The 18,044-nt window shown below is 43.7% G+C and overlaps 1 protein-coding gene across 4 annotated transcripts in view; it reads left to right on the top strand.

Annotated features, from left to right (window-relative positions):
• col27a1b (collagen, type XXVII, alpha 1b) overlaps positions 1-18,044 on the top strand; it is a 707,279-nt gene that overhangs the window by 312,572 nt on the left and 376,663 nt on the right. For all 4 annotated transcript variants that reach the window (XM_087998238.1, XM_087998237.1, XM_087998236.1 and 1 more), the window contains one exon: positions 7,270-7,314. In XM_087998238.1, coding sequence (XP_087854364.1) covers positions 7,270-7,314 — 45 coding nt within the window. The remainder of the gene's footprint in view (positions 1-7,269; positions 7,315-18,044) is intronic.

The raw sequence follows: 18,044 nt of genomic DNA, 5'->3' as shown, positions 1-18,044 counted from the left end.
CAACACTCAAGAAGCTTGACACCATGCATTTTGGGAAAGCAAATCTTAGCAGGACTTATACACTTAATGGTAAGGTCCTAGGGAGTGTTGCTGAACAAAGAGACCTTGGAGTGCAGATTCATAGCTCCTTGAAAGTGGAGTCACAGATAAATAGGTTAGTGAAGGCAGCGTTTGGTATGCGTTCCTTTATTGGTCAGAGTACTGAGTACAGGAGTTGGGAGGTCATGTTGTGGCTGTACAGGACATTGGTTAGGCCACTGTTGGAATATTGCGTGCAGTTCTGGTCTCCTTCCCATCGGAAAGATGTTGTGAAACTTGAAAGGGTTCAGAAATGATTTACAAGGATATTGCCAGGGTTGGAGGATTTGAGCTATAGGGAGAGGCTGAACAGACTGAGGTTGATTTCCCTGGAGCGTCGGAGGCTGAGGGGTGACCTTATAGAGGTTTACAAAATTATGAGGGACATGGATACGGTAACTAGGCAAAGTCCTTTCCTTGGGGCCGGGGAGCCCAGAACTAGAGGGCATAGGTTTAGGGGGAGAGGAAAAAGATAATAAAGAGACCCACGGGGCAATGTTTTCATACAGAGGGTGGTACGTGTATGGAATGAGCTGCCAGAGGAAGTGGTGGAGGCTAGTACAATTGCAACATTTAAGAGGCATTTGGATAGGTATGTGAATAGGAAGAGTTTGGAGGGATATGGGCCGGGTGCTGGCAGGTGGGACTAGTTTGGATTGAGATATCTGGTCGGCCTGGATGGGTTGGACCGAAGGGTCTGTTTCCATGCTGTACATCTCTATGATTCTATGACAATGCAACCCATTTGATTTAGACCACATCCACAAGCATTCACTCCCTCCAGCACGGACGCTCAGTAGCAGCAGTGTGTATGACCTACAAGATGCACTGCAGAAATTCACCAACGATTCTCAAACAGCATGTTCTAAACCCACGCCCACTTCCATTTAGAAGGGCAAGGGCAGTAGATACATGGGAACACCACCACCTTCAAGTTCCCCTCCAAGCCACTCACCATCCTGACTTGGAAATATATCACTGTTCCTTCACTGTTGCTGGGTCAAAATTCTAGAACTGCCTCCCTAAGGGCATTATGGGTCAACCCACAGCAGGTGGACTACAGCGGTTCAAGAAGGCAGCTCACCCCCACCTTCTCAAGGGACAATGAGGGACGGCCAATAAATGCAGACTTCGCCAGTGACACCCATGTTCCACAAATGAATAAAAAAATAGGCCAGCCCTTTATTTTAAATGAGATTCTCCCAAAAGAGGAAACATTCTTTCCATATCCACCTGGTCAGATCTTCTTTGGGTCTTATATGTTTCAACTAAGTCACCTTTAACTCTTCTTAACGCCTGACGATACAAGCCTAGCCTGTCTAGCCTTTCTTCATAAGGTATTCTCATTCTAGGTATTCTCTGAACTGCTTCCAACTCATTAACATCTCTCAGTAAATACGGTGATCAGACTCCAGATGTGGTCTTACCAATACCCTGTATAACTGAGGCATAACGCTTGCAATCAATCCCCCTCATAATTGAGCAAAAGGTTTTATTAGCTTTCCTGATTACTTGCTGTACCTGCACACTAACCTGTGATTTGTGCAAGACAATTTCAGAGCATTTCCATCATTTCCAAGTTTTTCCGATTTCTCTCTGGGCTGCATCCACTCAGAAACTAAAATTCATCCCCTGCATTTTTTTTAGCGATTTACTGCTGAGAAATGATCCATGTGTATTAAAAAATGCATCTGCTAATAAAATACAATGAAGCAGCGTTTTAGACATATTGCTCTCATTTTCCTTAAGTTGTAAATGTTTCAACAGCCACATTTATGGGATAAGTATAAATTGTATAATGTTAGTTGCTCAGCTTTCAATTTAGTGATTAAAAAAAAATCCCAATCCTTATCTTTTTTTTGGCTGGACTTTAAAGAAGAAAATTTGCATCTCATTAATACATTAATCTCTAATGAAGAAATGCAAGTGAGATGTCAGCATATTTTTATCAACTTAATTTATGTCTTCTGAACCACCTCTAACTGAACTGGGGGCCTTTAACAAAGGTTTAAGTGTGGATGCGGGATAACCACACACATGCGTCAAGATCTCAATGACTGCACCTTGTATAAGCGATTGTGCATGTTGATTCCTCTTCAATATAGCTTAGACAGTAATAGAAGTTTTTAAGATGTAATACACGGAGCTACAGAACTGGGACTACATGGTGGCACATTGAATAGCACTGCTGCCTCACAGTACCAGGGACCAGGGTTCGATTTCAGCCCTTGGGTCATTGTGTGGAGTTTGCATGTTCTCCTGTGTCTGCGTGGGTTTCCTCTGGGTGCTCCAGTTTCCTCCCATAGTCGAAAGATGTGCAGGTTAGGTAGATTGCCATGCTAAATTGCCCATAGTGTCCATGAATGTGTAGACTAGGTGAGTCAACCATGGGGAATGCAGAGTTACAGGGATAGATTGGGGGGGTGGTGGTGTAGGTCTCGGTGGGATGCTCTTTGGTGTAGATTCAGTGGGCTGAATGACCTCTTTTCACACTGTAGGGATTCTATAATTCTTCCATGGAAATTGTTGCCCAATTCAAAACTGGGATTAGTGTTCCAGGAGGGTTTTGGTGAGTGAGTACTGGTCTGAGTTACAAGACGAGGCTTAGTGTATTAATCCTTAGGCCTCCAGAAAATCCCATTCCAGACAGGGTGGAAAATTGTGAGATGTAGATGATAAACACAGTCTCCTGACAGCAAGAATCCAAACATCAGAAAAGGGAGGAGGTCTGTGACTAGTGAGGCCTACACTTCCCAGGATGGGGTGACCATGTGTCCTGAATTTTAAGGGATTCGCCCATAATTTGGCTACTTTAGTTCCATGGACACCCAATCATCCTCATAGCTCAGACAGCAAGTGGGAGGCTGAGCCTGGGAGGCTCCCTGTGCCTCTGCAATCTTTTGTGAGCATGTGTGTTGTTGCTAATGGTCACTGGGGAAGTTGTGTCACTCACCTGCGTCCATTTTTATAATTCTACCTGGCCATCCCTGTTTCCTAGTTGAGGAATTCCTGATCTTGATTTATAAGGAGCTGGGTACTGCACCTTGCTGGTTGGACCTCCCTTGAGGTGAAGAACTAACATTTTGAAAGTGGGTAGAGTAGCTAGGGCCTCCACTTGCTCACTTAAAACTGCCGCTCATTCCCAGATACATCATTTGGATCAGACTTATCAACATTGGAGTTAGCTTTGCTTGCTGCCTGATGGTCAGTCATGGTGTGTTACTCACTGTATTGAGTGAGCACAAAGAGATGTCCTTAATCAAGGCTTAGAGCAGGCTTTAGGCCTTGTCCATCTGGGTCCTAATGCCTGCTACCTCCACCATGTTTATCTTAACATAAGTACAGAATGGCAACAACAAGAAAGTTAAATTATTATATCTCCAGAGCGAGGTGCTAGTTGAAGGGGGAAAGTGTCGCTCCTGTCCCCACACATCACCTCAGCCAGTGCTGGAATGCCTCTCAAGAAATTCCCTTTCCCGGCCTCTATCTGATCTCCGAATTCCCATTGCTAAGATTCCTGATCCCCCAAGTTCCAGATTCCCTGAATCGATGATCCAATACCATCTACGGAATAAGCCCTCCCCTGATCTACCCCTTGACATCCAGAGTCCAGAAATCAGCCCCTACATACCCTAACCAGCAAGGGCAGTAATTCCACCACCAGCCCCTAACCCCATCCCTCCCCTCAGCCAAAAGCCTTGAAGTATGGTTACCGCAGGCACCCTTTGCCCCCATCTTAAACTCTCTGCACACTTCATTGTCCTTCTCCTACATCAACATCTTTGTTCTCTGAGGTTCCTTATGATTCCATTTGGGCATAGACGTGCACAAATTCCCTGGAGACCCCAGCAGGAGATCCTTTGATTCCTTCACATTTGCTTGATAGTATTTTGATACACTGTTTGGAGCCAGCATCCCATCGAGAAAGCAAGGACAACCTGGGACAGATCTCTTTATGCCTCTCACTGGCCGGTTACTTAATGGATCAGGTGGACTTAGTTAGGACAGAGACAGCGAACAGCAAGATCCTTCTTTCCTTCGAAAAGCATCACTTAATTCTTCCCCAGTAAAATTGTCTCTAGCAACTGAGCTGGAAGTTGATTGCATTTCCCAACTCAGGAAAACAAGCCATGTTCCCAGAAGAGTGAAATATACGTGCTGCTGCTTGGAAGACAGGTTATATCAGAACAAGAAAGACTTATGGTCCTGAAGCAGGTCATTTGGCCCAACCAGTCCATCTGGTGTTTATGCATCACTTGAGCCTCATTCCGTCTCCTTACCCAAATTTGCCACCCTTCCCCTAAATTCCCCCCTCCCTCACCTACCTGCCCTAGCTTCCCTTTAACTGTATTTTCAAAATTGACTGCAGCCACTCCCAGACAAAACACTTCTCACTGCATCTTCCTCGATATACGTGACAAAAAAAGTCATTCATTCATTTATTTATTCATTCATTCATTCAGAGATAGCAGATTCTCATCCACACTTCACCACTCTCTGGATGAAGAAGTTTCATCTGATTTCAATACTGGATTTCTTGATTATCTAATACTGACAGCTTGTCATTATTCCCTTCCTCTCAAGGGGAAATACTCCCTGTGTCCACTCAATCAGAACCTTAGATCACTTTAAATAGGTCACCTCATCAACTTTCTTTGCTGAGATGAGTACTAACCTGTCAATCCGTTCCTGATTTGGAAGCCCACACATATCTGATATCATCCTTCAAAATCAGCTCCACATCTTCCTCTTTAGTGTCTCAGGATCTGTTTTATACTTATGGGAACCAGAACTGTATGTACTACTCTGTGTGAAGTCTAACCAAGGTGTTTGATGCAAGTTTAGCTCAACTTCTCCCCTTTTCAGTTCTGTTCCTCTAGAAAAAATAAAAAATGCAATGGTCGTTAATCTGTGATATAGCCTTTGGTGAATCAATATATTTGTACTGTGAGCTTCCTGTACACCATCTGAAGCCAGAACTTCCAAGTAACAAGTGCCTGTCATTTATTTCCTGCCAAGATGCACTATCTTCGATTTATATGTTTGGAATTTTATTTGCCAATTATTTGCCTAATCTGAAAGCTTAACAATATCCTCCAGTAAATTGCTGCAGTCCACCTCAGTATTGATAATCCCCACTAATAATAACTGCAATATTAGAAATTTTACTTTTGATTCCAGAGTCCAAATCATCCAAATCATCGATGTGAATAAAAAGGCGTTGCGCACGTTTGTCTTCATTGCTCAGTCCTTTAAGTTTAGGAGTTGGGAAGTCTAAGGTTGTACAGGACATTGATGAGGGCTCTCCTGGAGCACTGTGTCCAGTTCTGATCACCCTGTTATTGGAAGGATATTTTTAAGGTGGAGAGGGTTCAGAAGAGACTTACCAGGATGTTGCTGGATACGGAAGGTTTCAGTATAAAGAAAGGCTGGATAGGCAGGGACATTTTTCACTGGAGTGTAGGAGGTTGAGGGGTATAAATCTTTATAGAGATTTATAAAATCATTAGGGGTATAGGGCGAATGGCAGGTGTCTTTTCCCTAGTGGGGAGAGATTTCAAGATTGGGGGCATATTTTCAAGGTGAGAAGAGAGAGATTTAAAAAAGACACGCGGGGCAATCTTTTACACAGGGAGTAGTTTGCCTGTGAAATAAACTTCCTGAGAAAGTGGTAAATGCGGGCACTGTTGCAACATTGAAAAGTTTGGATAAGTATATGAATTTGAAAGGTTTGCAGGGATATAGGCCAGGAGCAGGAGGTGGGACTAGTTTAGTTTGGGATTATGGTTTGCATGGACTGGTTGGATCGAAGGGTCTGTTTCTGTACTGTATGGCTCTATAATAGTGCCGAACAGGAGCTTTAATGTGGGCTGAATGGTCTCCTCCTCTTCTCACAAGCACTTAATCTGTAACTGATCTAAAAACATGCAACTGATTTCAAAGTTTTACTTCACTTCAAGAGACAGTTTACAGTTATACAAGCATGCACGTCAGTGAAGGACGTTTTGAATTGGTGCACCAAGGGGATCAACGAGACAGCACAGTTTGGACAGTTTCCAAGTTCTTGTCCTTGTGGAAGCATAACTCGTCTTTATTGCTCTTAAGGAGTGTACATCTGGCGACTGTTACATTTGACATTCTAGGATGCTGGAAAGATAAATTAAGAAATTCTTTTGGATCAGTGAAAGGTTCTTAAATATGATACCAACATTTTACTGGTGTTATTACAGACATGGTATAATCATATTTTATCCAGTCCTCATGGTTTAAAATGACATTTCTCATTGAAGCATATGTTTGTCACTTAACTCATCATCTATACATTATGGCTATGGTGATAATGTCCTATACACTTCACAGACTGTGATGGGTTTGGGTTAATATTAGTGTCTGTGCTGTTGCACTGTAGAACAACCTGTTATTGGTAGTTTATTAATCAACTTATTCAGAAGTATTACTGCACACCTCTGTGGCTGGTGAGTTTTGAACCTGGAGCCTTCAGGTGCAGAGGAACGGATACTGCCACTGTGCAACAAGAGCCCAAATTGAGCTGTCATTACTGCCTTCAGTGCTGCATCTTTTGCAGATTATTCTGATGAAATTGTTGTAATGAATTTGCACATATTTTGCAGTGCATTTCAGTTAAGGAACGTTTCCCAAGATATTAGCATTCCTTCACGTGAGATTCCCAGTTTTAGCTGTTCGACAATTGGTGACCAAGCCTTCTGTCACCCTGCAACGTTTGCCTCTTTAACTTACAATCCTCCATTTAGAAACTTGTCAAAACTAACGTTATCGCTCCTTCTGTGGCACAGTATCATAATTTGTTTTGGATTGATGTGAAGACATAAGTTGAGATGTTTCATTGCACTAAAGACAACGGAAGTTGTTACTAAACATGATTTGCAGCTTTTGGTTGGGACAATAGTGGATTTTTAATATCTGTTTCGAAAGTAGTCAATGCCACAAGTTGTTGGAAAATCTAATCTACGAATCTGATCATAGAGCGCACTCTGCCTGTGATGTCCTGCAATGCTGTCAGATCTATCCAGAGAAAAATGAAAGCAGATGCCTGTCTATGACACTTTGTAACCTTGTGATAATAACCTTTTCACATTTTCAAGTTATGCTGAATAAACTTTACTACTTTGCATTGGTCTAATGTGCATCTTTTCTTCCTTAATTTTACAGGGAATACCAGGAGAAGCAGGGAAGAGGGGCAAGATGGGTAGGCCGGTAAAGATTTTCTCCATTTTTCTCAGCTGTTTGATCTGAAATGCTAGATTTAAATAAAATTGAAACAAAATTTGTAGAAGACTTTGAGAAGTAAAGGAGGAAAGGGAGAGTTTATTGTGCAGTATCCATTTGTAATTTATTTATTTTCAAATTGATGATGCATTGAAAGAAGAGTGTAGAATGTGGGACTTAGGTCCAGGAATGGGCCATTTGGCTTCTTCAGAATGCTGCACCATTCAATAAGATAATGGTTTTAGTCCCAGCTCTATTTTCTTATCTATATCTCCCTTGTCAGTCAAATATTTGTCTAACACAGCCTTGAATAAATTAAATGACCCAATCTCTATTATTTTCTCAGGAAGAGAATTCCATGGTTTTATCACCTTCTGATGGAAAAGCATTTCCTCCTATTGTCATCTTAAAGATGAGCCTCTTATCATAAGACTGTGCTCCCTGGTTCTAGTCTCTCTTACAAGAGGCAACAAACTCTCAGCATCCACTCTGTCCCCTTTGTTCATAAAGTTCATAAGATATAGAAGCAAAATTAGGCCATTTGGCCCATTGAGTCTGATCCACCATTCGATCCTGGCCTATATGCTCCTCACCCCCATTTTCCTGCCTTCTGCCTTCAACCCATTGCCAATAAAAAATCTGTCTAACTCCTCCTTAAATTTACTCACTATGGAATCCAATCAGACCATCAGTCAGACTATCTCTCATTCCTCCAAAGGTAAATGAGTAAAGATCCAACCGTTTCAACCTGTCTTCATAATTTTTAAGTTATTTTACAGGCTGTGGCCGTTAACGCTTACAGTTGCCCATTCCTAATGGTCCCTTGAGAAAATGATGGCAAGCCACCTTCTGGAACTGCTGAAATCCATGTAGTGTGGGTAAAACCCCACTGGTATTTGAGAGTGTGGGAATGACCCATTGATTAAGAAAGAGCAGCAATGTTGATTTGATTTGATTTATTATTACCACATGTAGTGTGATATAGTGAAAGGTATTGTTGGGTGTGCTAGCCAGAAAAATCATACCTTACATAAGTACATCAGAGTAATAAAGCAGAATGCAGAATATAGTGTTACAGCTACAGAGAAGGGGCAGAGAAAGATCAGCTCGAATATATCAGAGATCTGTTCACAAGTACGATAACAGCAGGGAAGAAGCTGTTCTTGAATCTGTCGGTACATGTTTTCAAACTTTCGTATCTTCTGCCTGACACAAGAGGATGTAAGAGAGAATAACCGGGCTGGGAGGGGTCTTTAATGATGTTGGCTGCTTTCCTGAGGCAGTGAGAAGTATAGATGGAGACAATGGATGGGAGTCTGGTTTTTGTGATGGACTGGGATGGACTGGTTTCACAACTCTCTGTAATTTCATGTGGTCTTGGACATCAGAGGATGTTGGCTTGGAGGAAGACTTGTGATGGGTTCCAGTGGTTAAAGTCGCAGGTTTTGGAGGTGCTGTCTGTGGGGCCTTGGCTGATAGTTGCAATGTATCTTGTAGCTGGTACACACTGCTGTGACCGAGCCTCCCTGGTGGAGGGTGTGGGTAGTGGTTAAGACAGCAGCAGTGGGGGGTGATTCACTGAGCAGGTGGACTGCTCTAACCTGCGTATTGTGAGTGAGATACCCAATCAGGAGGCAATTGGAGAGTATCCCAGCACATTCCTAACTATCACACTTTGCAGTTTGCCTATTGTTAATTCCCACAGTGTAATCCTAAAACAAGATGCTGGGTATCGAAAGATGATGTAATTATAGCGCCAAGTTAATTACAATCTACACATGCGCTGACATTGACTGTGAGGTTGAATGATTCACTATTTTAATGAAGCAAAAATAAAATCAGCGGCTCATATCCACAGGAGCTGGAGATAGGCCGCTAGGAAACATTAGTGTGCACAGTGCAGTCTTTGTAACAGTATGAGTCCCAATAAGAAACAGACATCCTTATGAGCTACAACAGCAAAGCTGTGAAAAGACACACTTGCATTTGCAAATAAATGTTTTTCTTGGATGGGGCTGATGGCAGAATGAGAATCCAGCGTTTGGAATCCAATGAATGGATCAGAATTTTTGCATAATAGGAATGAAATGTTATACATCTGTGCATGAAGCTACAGAGAGAGGGAATGGAAGTTAAACATTGGGAGACTTTGTGCTTTGTTCAAGCGTCTGTTTGTACAGTTTCAAGCATTATGCAAAAAATACAACAATACTTAATCACACTAATGGTCACCGAACATTTGTTTGTGCAACGATATGGAGGGGGATTTCCTCACTCTCGCAGCTGGAGCTGCAGGCTGCTGCACCGTGATTCTAACCTACTATAAGCTGCTCCTGATTCGGGGTATGGCCATGGATTGTCATGTGATTGTTGATTAATGTGCCACGTGCAGTAAAGGCGTACCATGGACTAGTAGGTACACAAAACCTTGTGCTCCAGAACAGTCACATTGCAAATGTAACTTGGGCACAAAGGGATGGAGTTGAGAGTGTGTTGCTGGAAAAGTACAGCAGGTCAGGCAGCATCCGAGGAGCAGGAAGATCGACATTTTGGGCCGGAGCCCTTCTTGATTTTCCTGCTCCTCAGATGCTACCTGACCTGTTGTGCTTTTTTAGCAGCACACTCTCTACTCTGATCTCCAGCATTTGCAGGCCTCACTGTCTTCACAAAAGGATGGAGTCAACTTGGTGGTGATAGCAAACTGACAGGCATTGTCCACTGGGGAAGATAGCACGCAGAGTCTAGCTCACGCTTTTGCAACTTTTTGATGATTTCTGCAGAGTTTCCTTGTGCCTTCCATTGAAACATAGAAGATAGGAGCAGGAGGAGGCCGTTCAAACCTGCTCCACCATTCATCATGATCATGGCTAATCGTCCAACTCAATAGCCTAATCCTGCTTTCTCCCAACAACCTTTGATCCCATTCGCCCCAAGTGCTATATCTAGCTGCCTCTTGAATACATTCAATGTTTTGGCATCAACTACTTCCTGTGGTAATGAATTCCACAGGCTCTTTAAGTGAAAAAAATGCCTCCTCAACTCCATCCTAAATGGTCCACCCTAAATCCTCAGGTTGTAACCCGTTGGTTCTGGACGCACCCACCATCGGGTACATCCTCCCTGCATCTACCCTATCTGGTCCTGTTAGAATTTTATAAGTCTCTGAGATCCACCCGCGCCCCCTCGTTCATCTGAACTCCAGTGAAACCTATCCTAACCTTGTCATTCTCTCCTATGTCAGTTCCACCATCCCAGGAATCAGCCTGGTGAACCTTTGCTGTCCTCCCTCCAGAGTAAGAACATCCTTCTCAGAAAAGGAGACTCTTGGTCTGGTGAGTCATGCCGGATTGATGTGACCATGGAGGCTGTGCAAGTGAGAAGCTCATTCCAAACAAGTGCTATAATCTGAAGCAGGTCTTTGCAGTGTAGGGAGACCATCTACTTTAAGGTGAGGATTGATTCAAATGAACAAGCTTAAATGATTGTGGGGATGCAGGTTAACCTAGTTTAAGGACCCCACTTGGACTCCATAAAGCCGGGCATTAAAGGATAGAATTGGAATCGATTTTCACAAGCATTTATTTACAGTGTTATACATTGCAAACATGTACCTTTGAGCCCAGCTGATAGGTTTAGTTCTGTTCTTTCTTATATGGCATGAGCATTTTTAACATATGTTCAACCTGGTCAGAGACATCATTACATACCTCTGGAGAACGTGGGATGTGAAGCTGGATCTCCTAGTTCAGAGGTAGTGACAATAACACTGCACCACAAGAGCCCTTATATGGGTCACAAGTTAATGGTCAGCACCTGCTCACAATTTAACGCAGTTAAAATACCACTACCGGGTGTGACTCAGGTTTTAAAAACTGTGATCTTTTAGCAGTACTTGATGTGATTCTGTCCTGATGGAGCTGTTATGATGCGTAGAAATCAGGTGAAAACTCCAGGCTCATTTGCAACGGGTACATTCCAATAGTACATGCAAATTATAAGTCTAGCTTTCTGCGTGCAAGTCCTCCAGTGGACCCAGCTACAGTGAAGGAGCAGTGATATTTCAAGTCAGTGACACCAAGTGAGTGACTTGGAGGATGCCTTGCAGATGGGGCTGCACCTATGACATGATGAAGGGTTTTGGAGATGCTGTCACAGGAGCATTGGCAAATTGCTGCAGTTATCGTATGGATGGATATACACTGCTGCACCACTGTACATAGGCCTGTGACATATGTACTCTGTCTAAGCCTAGGAATTCAGTTGAGCAGCTTTCAGCTATCAGAGCCTTGAGGCAGGCAGTAGCCGAGTGGTATTATCACCGGATTGTTAATCCAGAGACTCAGATAATGTTCTGGGGATCTGGGCTCAAAACCCACTATGGCAAATGGTGGAATTTGAACTCAGCAAAAATTTGGAATTAAGAGTCTAATGATGACCACGAATCCACTGTGATTGTCAGAAAATCCCATCTGGTTCACTAATGTGCTTTAGGGAAGAAAGCTGCCATCCTTACCTGGTCTGGTCTACATGTGACTCCAGACCCATAGCAATGGGGTCTGGGCATTAAGGATGAATAGTAAATGTTGACCTAGTCAGTAATGCCAACATTCCATGAACAGAAAAAAGTGGTCATGACATGCGAGAAAGATACCACCTGCCATGTTGGTACAGGAAATAGAAGCAGGTTTCCAAGGTGATGCTTGGACCATCCTTTATGGGCATGCCATTATTGCCATGCCTGACCTTCACCCCCATGCTACATTATGATGTGATCTTTGGCTGTCAGCTGTGAATCTGAATAGTCCACCTGCTCCAATATAGAGGGAGCTTTGAATCTACACTCCGTTCCCCAAACCCACTTGAGTTTAGGACATGTAACTCTGCCCTATCTCTCTCCCACCCTCCAACTCCGGCACCTTTCAGTTTGACTTGGATCAAGAGTTCATCCGATTTATAAAATGGATCTGCAGTTCCCTGGAAGTGAGAGTGTGGGTGAGTAAACGAGATTTTAAGACTAAAGGCCATCAGTGTCTTGTGCTTTTTGGAGTAGAGAATAAAGAGATAATGATAAATTTGGTCCAAATACTTACTCTGTCAATAGTGTAATTAATATTAAGCAGACCAATCATATCAATCTGTGAATCTCACAGGCCAGACATAAGCATGTTTGTGTGATTAACAGATGGGTGCCCTCATTGACTAAGCTCTGGGATATCTGTTTTCTTTTGATGTATCCTTTTGATGAATCTCCCAAGTATTTTGGTAATGTCCAGGCAAATCAATGGAGGGACCTCTTAGAGTCATAGATTTGTACAGCACGGAAACAGACCCTTTGGTACAACTCATTGATGTTGACCAGATATCCTAAATTAATCTGGTCCCATTTGCCAGCATTTGGCCCATATTCTCCTAAACCCTTCCTATTCATATACCCATCCAGATGCCTTTTAAATGTTGTACCAGCCTCCACCACTTTGTCTGCCAGCTCCAAATTGTAACTACTGATGTTTTAAAACTATTCCCTTAATTTTTTTTTGATACATCAAGGGTCTGACTCTGAATTCTGCTGCCAATGCGGACAGTTTCACTGTATCCACTCTGTCCAGACCTCTGGTGATTTTGAACATCTCGATCAAATCTCAGTCTCCTCCAAGGAGAACAGGACAAACTTTCCCAATCCATCTGTGGAACTGTTTTTAACGTTTTGGAAATCTGTTTTCTTTTGTGTCAGAGTCAGTGTGATCTTCTTCGAATGTTAGAATAACAAAGCCAAATTACTTGCAAAAATAAACAATTCTGCTGCAGAGAGCCTTCCAAACCTTCCCTCCTCTGGTCTCCCATTTTGTGCCTTCAGTGCCTTTACCTCTTCACCGCCCTATTCTGAACATCACGTTAATTTGAATTCTTTGACATATTACAGCGTGTAAAGTGACTAATGGTGGTAATCTCTTTTAATTAATATCCTGCCTTTCTGTGCCCCTGTTGGATGGATACTTGTCTTCCACATGACCATTCCAGTGGGCACCATTTTCTTCATGATGGAGTGCAGTCAGACCAAGCACAAAGGAGGATGGTTGTGGTTGATGGAGATCAGTCAGCTCAGCTCCAGAGCATCTCTGCAGGAGTTCTTCAGGGTAGTATCCTTCTGTGCCCTTGTTGGATGGATACTTGTCTTCCACATGACCATTCCAGTGGGCACCATTTTCTTCATGATGGAGTGCAGTCAGACCAAGCACAAAGGAGGATGGTTGTGGTTGATGGAGATCAGTCAGCTCAGCTCCAGAGCATCTCTGCAGGAGTTCTTCAGGGTAGTATCCTTAGCCCAATTATCTTCAGCTGCTTCATCAATAACCTTCCGTCCATCATAGGGTCAGAAGTGTTTGCTGAAGATTGCGCAATGTTCGGTACCCGTTTCAATTCCGATGATATTCAGCACATCCTGGGCAACAGTCAAGCTTGGGCTGATAACTGATAAGAAGGTAATGTTTTATGCCACGCAAATGCCAGTACTGTCCTCAGTGTTCAATGGGCATTGCCGTCACTGAATTCCACCCCCTCCCAATCCCCCCAATATCAACATCCCACAGGTCCTATTGAAACAAAAACTGGTCCAGCCATTTAAGGCCATAAGACATATGAGCAGAAAATAAGCCATTCAGCCCATCGAGTCTGCTTCGCCATTCAATCAAGGCTGATAAGTTTCTTTTAACCCCATTCTCCTGCTTTCTCCCTGTTTCCTTTGATCCCCTTGACAATAAAGAACCTATCTGTCTCAGTCTTAAATATACTTAATGACCTGGCCTCCACAGCCTTCTGTGGCAGTGAATTCCAGAGATTCACCACCGTCTGGCTGAAGAGGTTTCTCCTCATCTCTGTTCTAAAGGGTCTTCCCTTTACTCTGTCTGTGCCCTTGGGTCCTAGTTTCTCTTGTTAAAGGAAACATCTTTCTAACATGCACATTGTCCAGGCCATTCAGTATTCTGTAAGTTTCAATTAGATCCCTCCCATATCCTTCTAAACACCATTGAGTGTATTCCAAGAGGTCTCAAACGTTCGTCATATGTTACACCTTTCATTCCTGGGATCATTCTTTTGGACACTGTAAACTCTATGGCCAGAGAAGCAAGTCAAAGGCTGGGAAACCTGGGATGATTAACTCACCTGCTGTCTCCCGTTCACCATCGACAAGGCACAAGACTGGTCAATGATGGAATATCTGCGCACACTGCTACCCCCCTCCTCGCTTGAATCCGTATAACTTCAATAGTGAAGAACACAACTCCATGCAGGACAAAGTGGCCTACTTGAATGACAGCCCATTTACCACCTTCACCATGGGCACCTTGGTACACAATGGTATCTGTGTATGCTACATACAAGATACACTGCAGCAACTCACCACTGCTCCTTTGACAACACCTTCCAAAGCCACAGAGTAAAAGTACAAAGCTATGACTAGCTTTTTAAGCTAATTAAAGGCTGGAAGTCGCACTGCTGAGTCTATTTTTGGTTTCCAGTTTTAAAAGGTTTCAAAGAGAGGGCACCTCCATTTTAAAGTCACAAGTACCTACCCTGTCTGTTACTGCTGCTTTCCAGCTGTGACATGGTTAGCTCACTTGGCTGGGAGACAGGGTTGAGATGTGGTTTGACACCGACAGCATGGGTTTGATTCCCTTGTCAGCTAAAGGCCTTACCTGACTCTCTGGTTAAACCAGGCGAAAATGAAGACTGCAGATGCCTGAGAGTCAGAGACAAAAAGTGTGGTGCTGGAAAAGCACAGGAGGTCAGGCAGCATCCGGGGAGCAGGAGAGTCGAAGTTTCTGGCGAAGAGCTCATGCCCGAATCGTTGATGCCCCTGCTCCTCGGATGCTGCCTGGCCTGCTGTGCTTTTCCAGCGCCACACCTTTCAACCCTCTGGTTAATTGCAATTAATTGTTTCTGTCTAAAGACAAAGCACAGGGTGAGGACTTGCTCTTCCTGCCCCCAAGCTTGGAGGAGACCACTAACTGACCCTTCTACTTCAGCAGGCTGCCAGGGTAGGTATCCACCCTCTGGTCAGCTCGAGCAAAGCTGCAGATGAGTGAGAGTTTCCAATGGAGTGCAAATTGCTGAGCCCTGATAATGGGGCATATTCTAAATTTGTCTGTAATGTTGGGATGTATCCTTAGATAAAATAGATCATTAGCAATTAATGTTAAGAGGGTTCATTCTGCTAGATATGCCTAGAAATTAGTGCAGCCAATAATTAATGGCAAGGGGTGGCTCAGTGGTTAGCACTGTTGCCTCACAGCACCAAGGACCCAGATTCGAATCCAACCACTGTCTGTGTGGAGTTTGCATGTTCTCCATGTGTCTGTGTGGGTTTCCTCCCACAGTCTAATGACGTGCAGGTTAGGGTGGATTGGCAATGCTAAAGTGCCCATTATATCCAGGTTCGTACAAGCTAGGTGGGTTAGCTGTGATAAATACAGGGGTCAGCTAGGGGCCTCAGTCTGGGTGGGATGACTTTTGAAGGTCAGTGCAGAATGATGAGCTGAATGGCCTCTTTCTGCACAGAAGAAATTTTGTGATTAATATCTGACTAGCTACCATTGTCTTATGGCATTATTTTGCTGTTTGGACAGCTCTAAATTTTCCTAAATTATCCCTGGGATTAGCAATCCCTGTTAAAAATTGAATAAATGTCCACCTTAGCACTGATTTGGTCAGGAAGGGAGTGTCATATACTCTCAGTATCTCACATTCCTCTCACTGCACATGAACTTGAACCGTGTAACGTTCAGGAATACCTATCAAACCCACAGCCCAAAACGAGCTCATCCACCTGATCATCCATATTGGGTCTGTTGGTTAACATAAGGACATACTTAGGCCATATGGCCCCAAATTCCTGCAATACCAACCAGTCAGCCCCGCTGGCAGTATTGTCACGCGGTGACAATATTTCAGTGCCGCCCTGTCTAGCCATTAACATCAGGTCATGGCTTATCTGAAGTGACCTTGACCCCACTTTCCCACCTGCCCCTCATAACTCAATTCCCTGATCAACCAAAGGTCTTACCAAACACACCCTTGAGTCTACTCAAAGACCCAATCTCCACTGTTCACTGGGAGAGAGAATTTCAATCAACAAGAGAAACAGTTCATCCTGATTATCTTTATTAGGAGACCCTGTGGTTTGATACTTCGTTCAAGATATTCCATGAGAAGGAAACATTCTCTCAGCAGTCATTCTTTCAAATTCCTGAAAAACTCCTTCAGTTAGGTGGAATGGCTAAATTGCCTACAAAGCTGAAAATGTGTTGCTGGAACAGCCCAGCAGGTCAGGCAGCATCCAGGGAACAGGAGAATCGACGTTTCGGGCATAAGTCCTTCTTCAGGCTAAATTGCCTACAAAGTCCAGGTATGTGCGGGCTGAGTGGGTTAGCCATGGGAAATGCAAGGATAGGATAGGGGAGTATGGTCTAGGTGGGCTGCTCTTTGGAGGGTCTGTGTGGACTCAATTGGCTGAATAGCCTGCTGTCACACTGTGGGGATTCTGTGATTCTTTAAATCTTTGATCGTCATAGGGAGGGTTTAGAGGGATATGGGCCAAATGCTGGCAAATGGGAGTAGATTAATGTAGGATATTTGGTTGACATGGACAGGTCGGAGTGAATGTTCTGTGCCCATGCAGTACTACACTGTGACACTATGACTCTATCCAGTACCATAGCTGGTCTGACTTCCCAACTCCAATTAGTACAGGCCCAACCTGTGCAACCTCACACAACAATCTCTTTATCCCAGGATACTGTCTCGTGAAGGAGCGATCACCTGCCAGCAGTGTCATTGATCCAAACATGCTGACTGTTTTCTGCAAGGAAAGAAGTATTACAGGAGTTGATAATTTAGCTGTTTAGGTTAGTTTACACAGAGTCACAGAATTGCTGCAGTGCAGAAAGAGGCTGTTTGGCCCATCGTGTCCTGCACCAGCTGTACAAACCAGCATGTGCCTTTCGATATACCTTGCAGACCTGCAAAGCTATAGAACTGTGCCACTCTCTTTTACACCCTCTAGGTGTGTCTTCAGTTGCTATTGTCTGGTTCGTTTCTTGATCACTGAAGTCAGGATTTCCATCCGACAGCCAAAGTCTTCATCGCGGTAGGGGCAGGAGGAGCAGGGCCTGTGTTTGTTGCGCATATAAGGAGTCTGGCCTCTTCTCCGAGTTCTGCTCGAGCCTTGGGTGAAGCGAATCCTATTTAGGAAATGATTGCCTCCTCTACAAAATCTGCTGCTTTGCTTTTTTTCCTCTTGCTTTTTGGAGTCACCGATGCTGACACTCCCGATCAGCCCCGATGGCAGTATTGTCACGCGGTAACAATGTTTCAGTGCCGCCCTGTCTAGCCATTGACATCAAACTTTGCAGAGTTGCTCAGGATCCTGCAGCCCTCCAGCGTCTCTCTCTTGATTGTTCATCTGTCAGGCTGAGGAGTGCAGAGGCCAGCTCTGGGGGCTCTCTAACCAAACACTACTGCAGCTTGAATGTATGACTTTTTGGTTTGTTACGTCTCATGCAGCCTTAATACTTTAGGCTATCAATAAAACTGTGATTAGCTGCTTAACTGTTATTATAGCTCGACAGGTTACGAGTGCCTTAACATTCTGCTGACATGAAGTTAAGTTGCAGTGGATTACAATATTTCATGTTATTGGTGGGTGATAAGTATATTCACTT

Source organism: Chiloscyllium plagiosum, unplaced genomic scaffold (assembly GCF_037043375.1).
Source record: "Chiloscyllium plagiosum isolate Xiang-an unplaced genomic scaffold, Cpla_swu_hap1 HiC_scaffold_21, whole genome shotgun sequence".
NCBI lineage: Eukaryota > Metazoa > Chordata > Chondrichthyes > Orectolobiformes > Hemiscylliidae > Chiloscyllium > Chiloscyllium plagiosum.
This window is presented reverse-complemented; position numbering and strand designations above follow the sequence as displayed.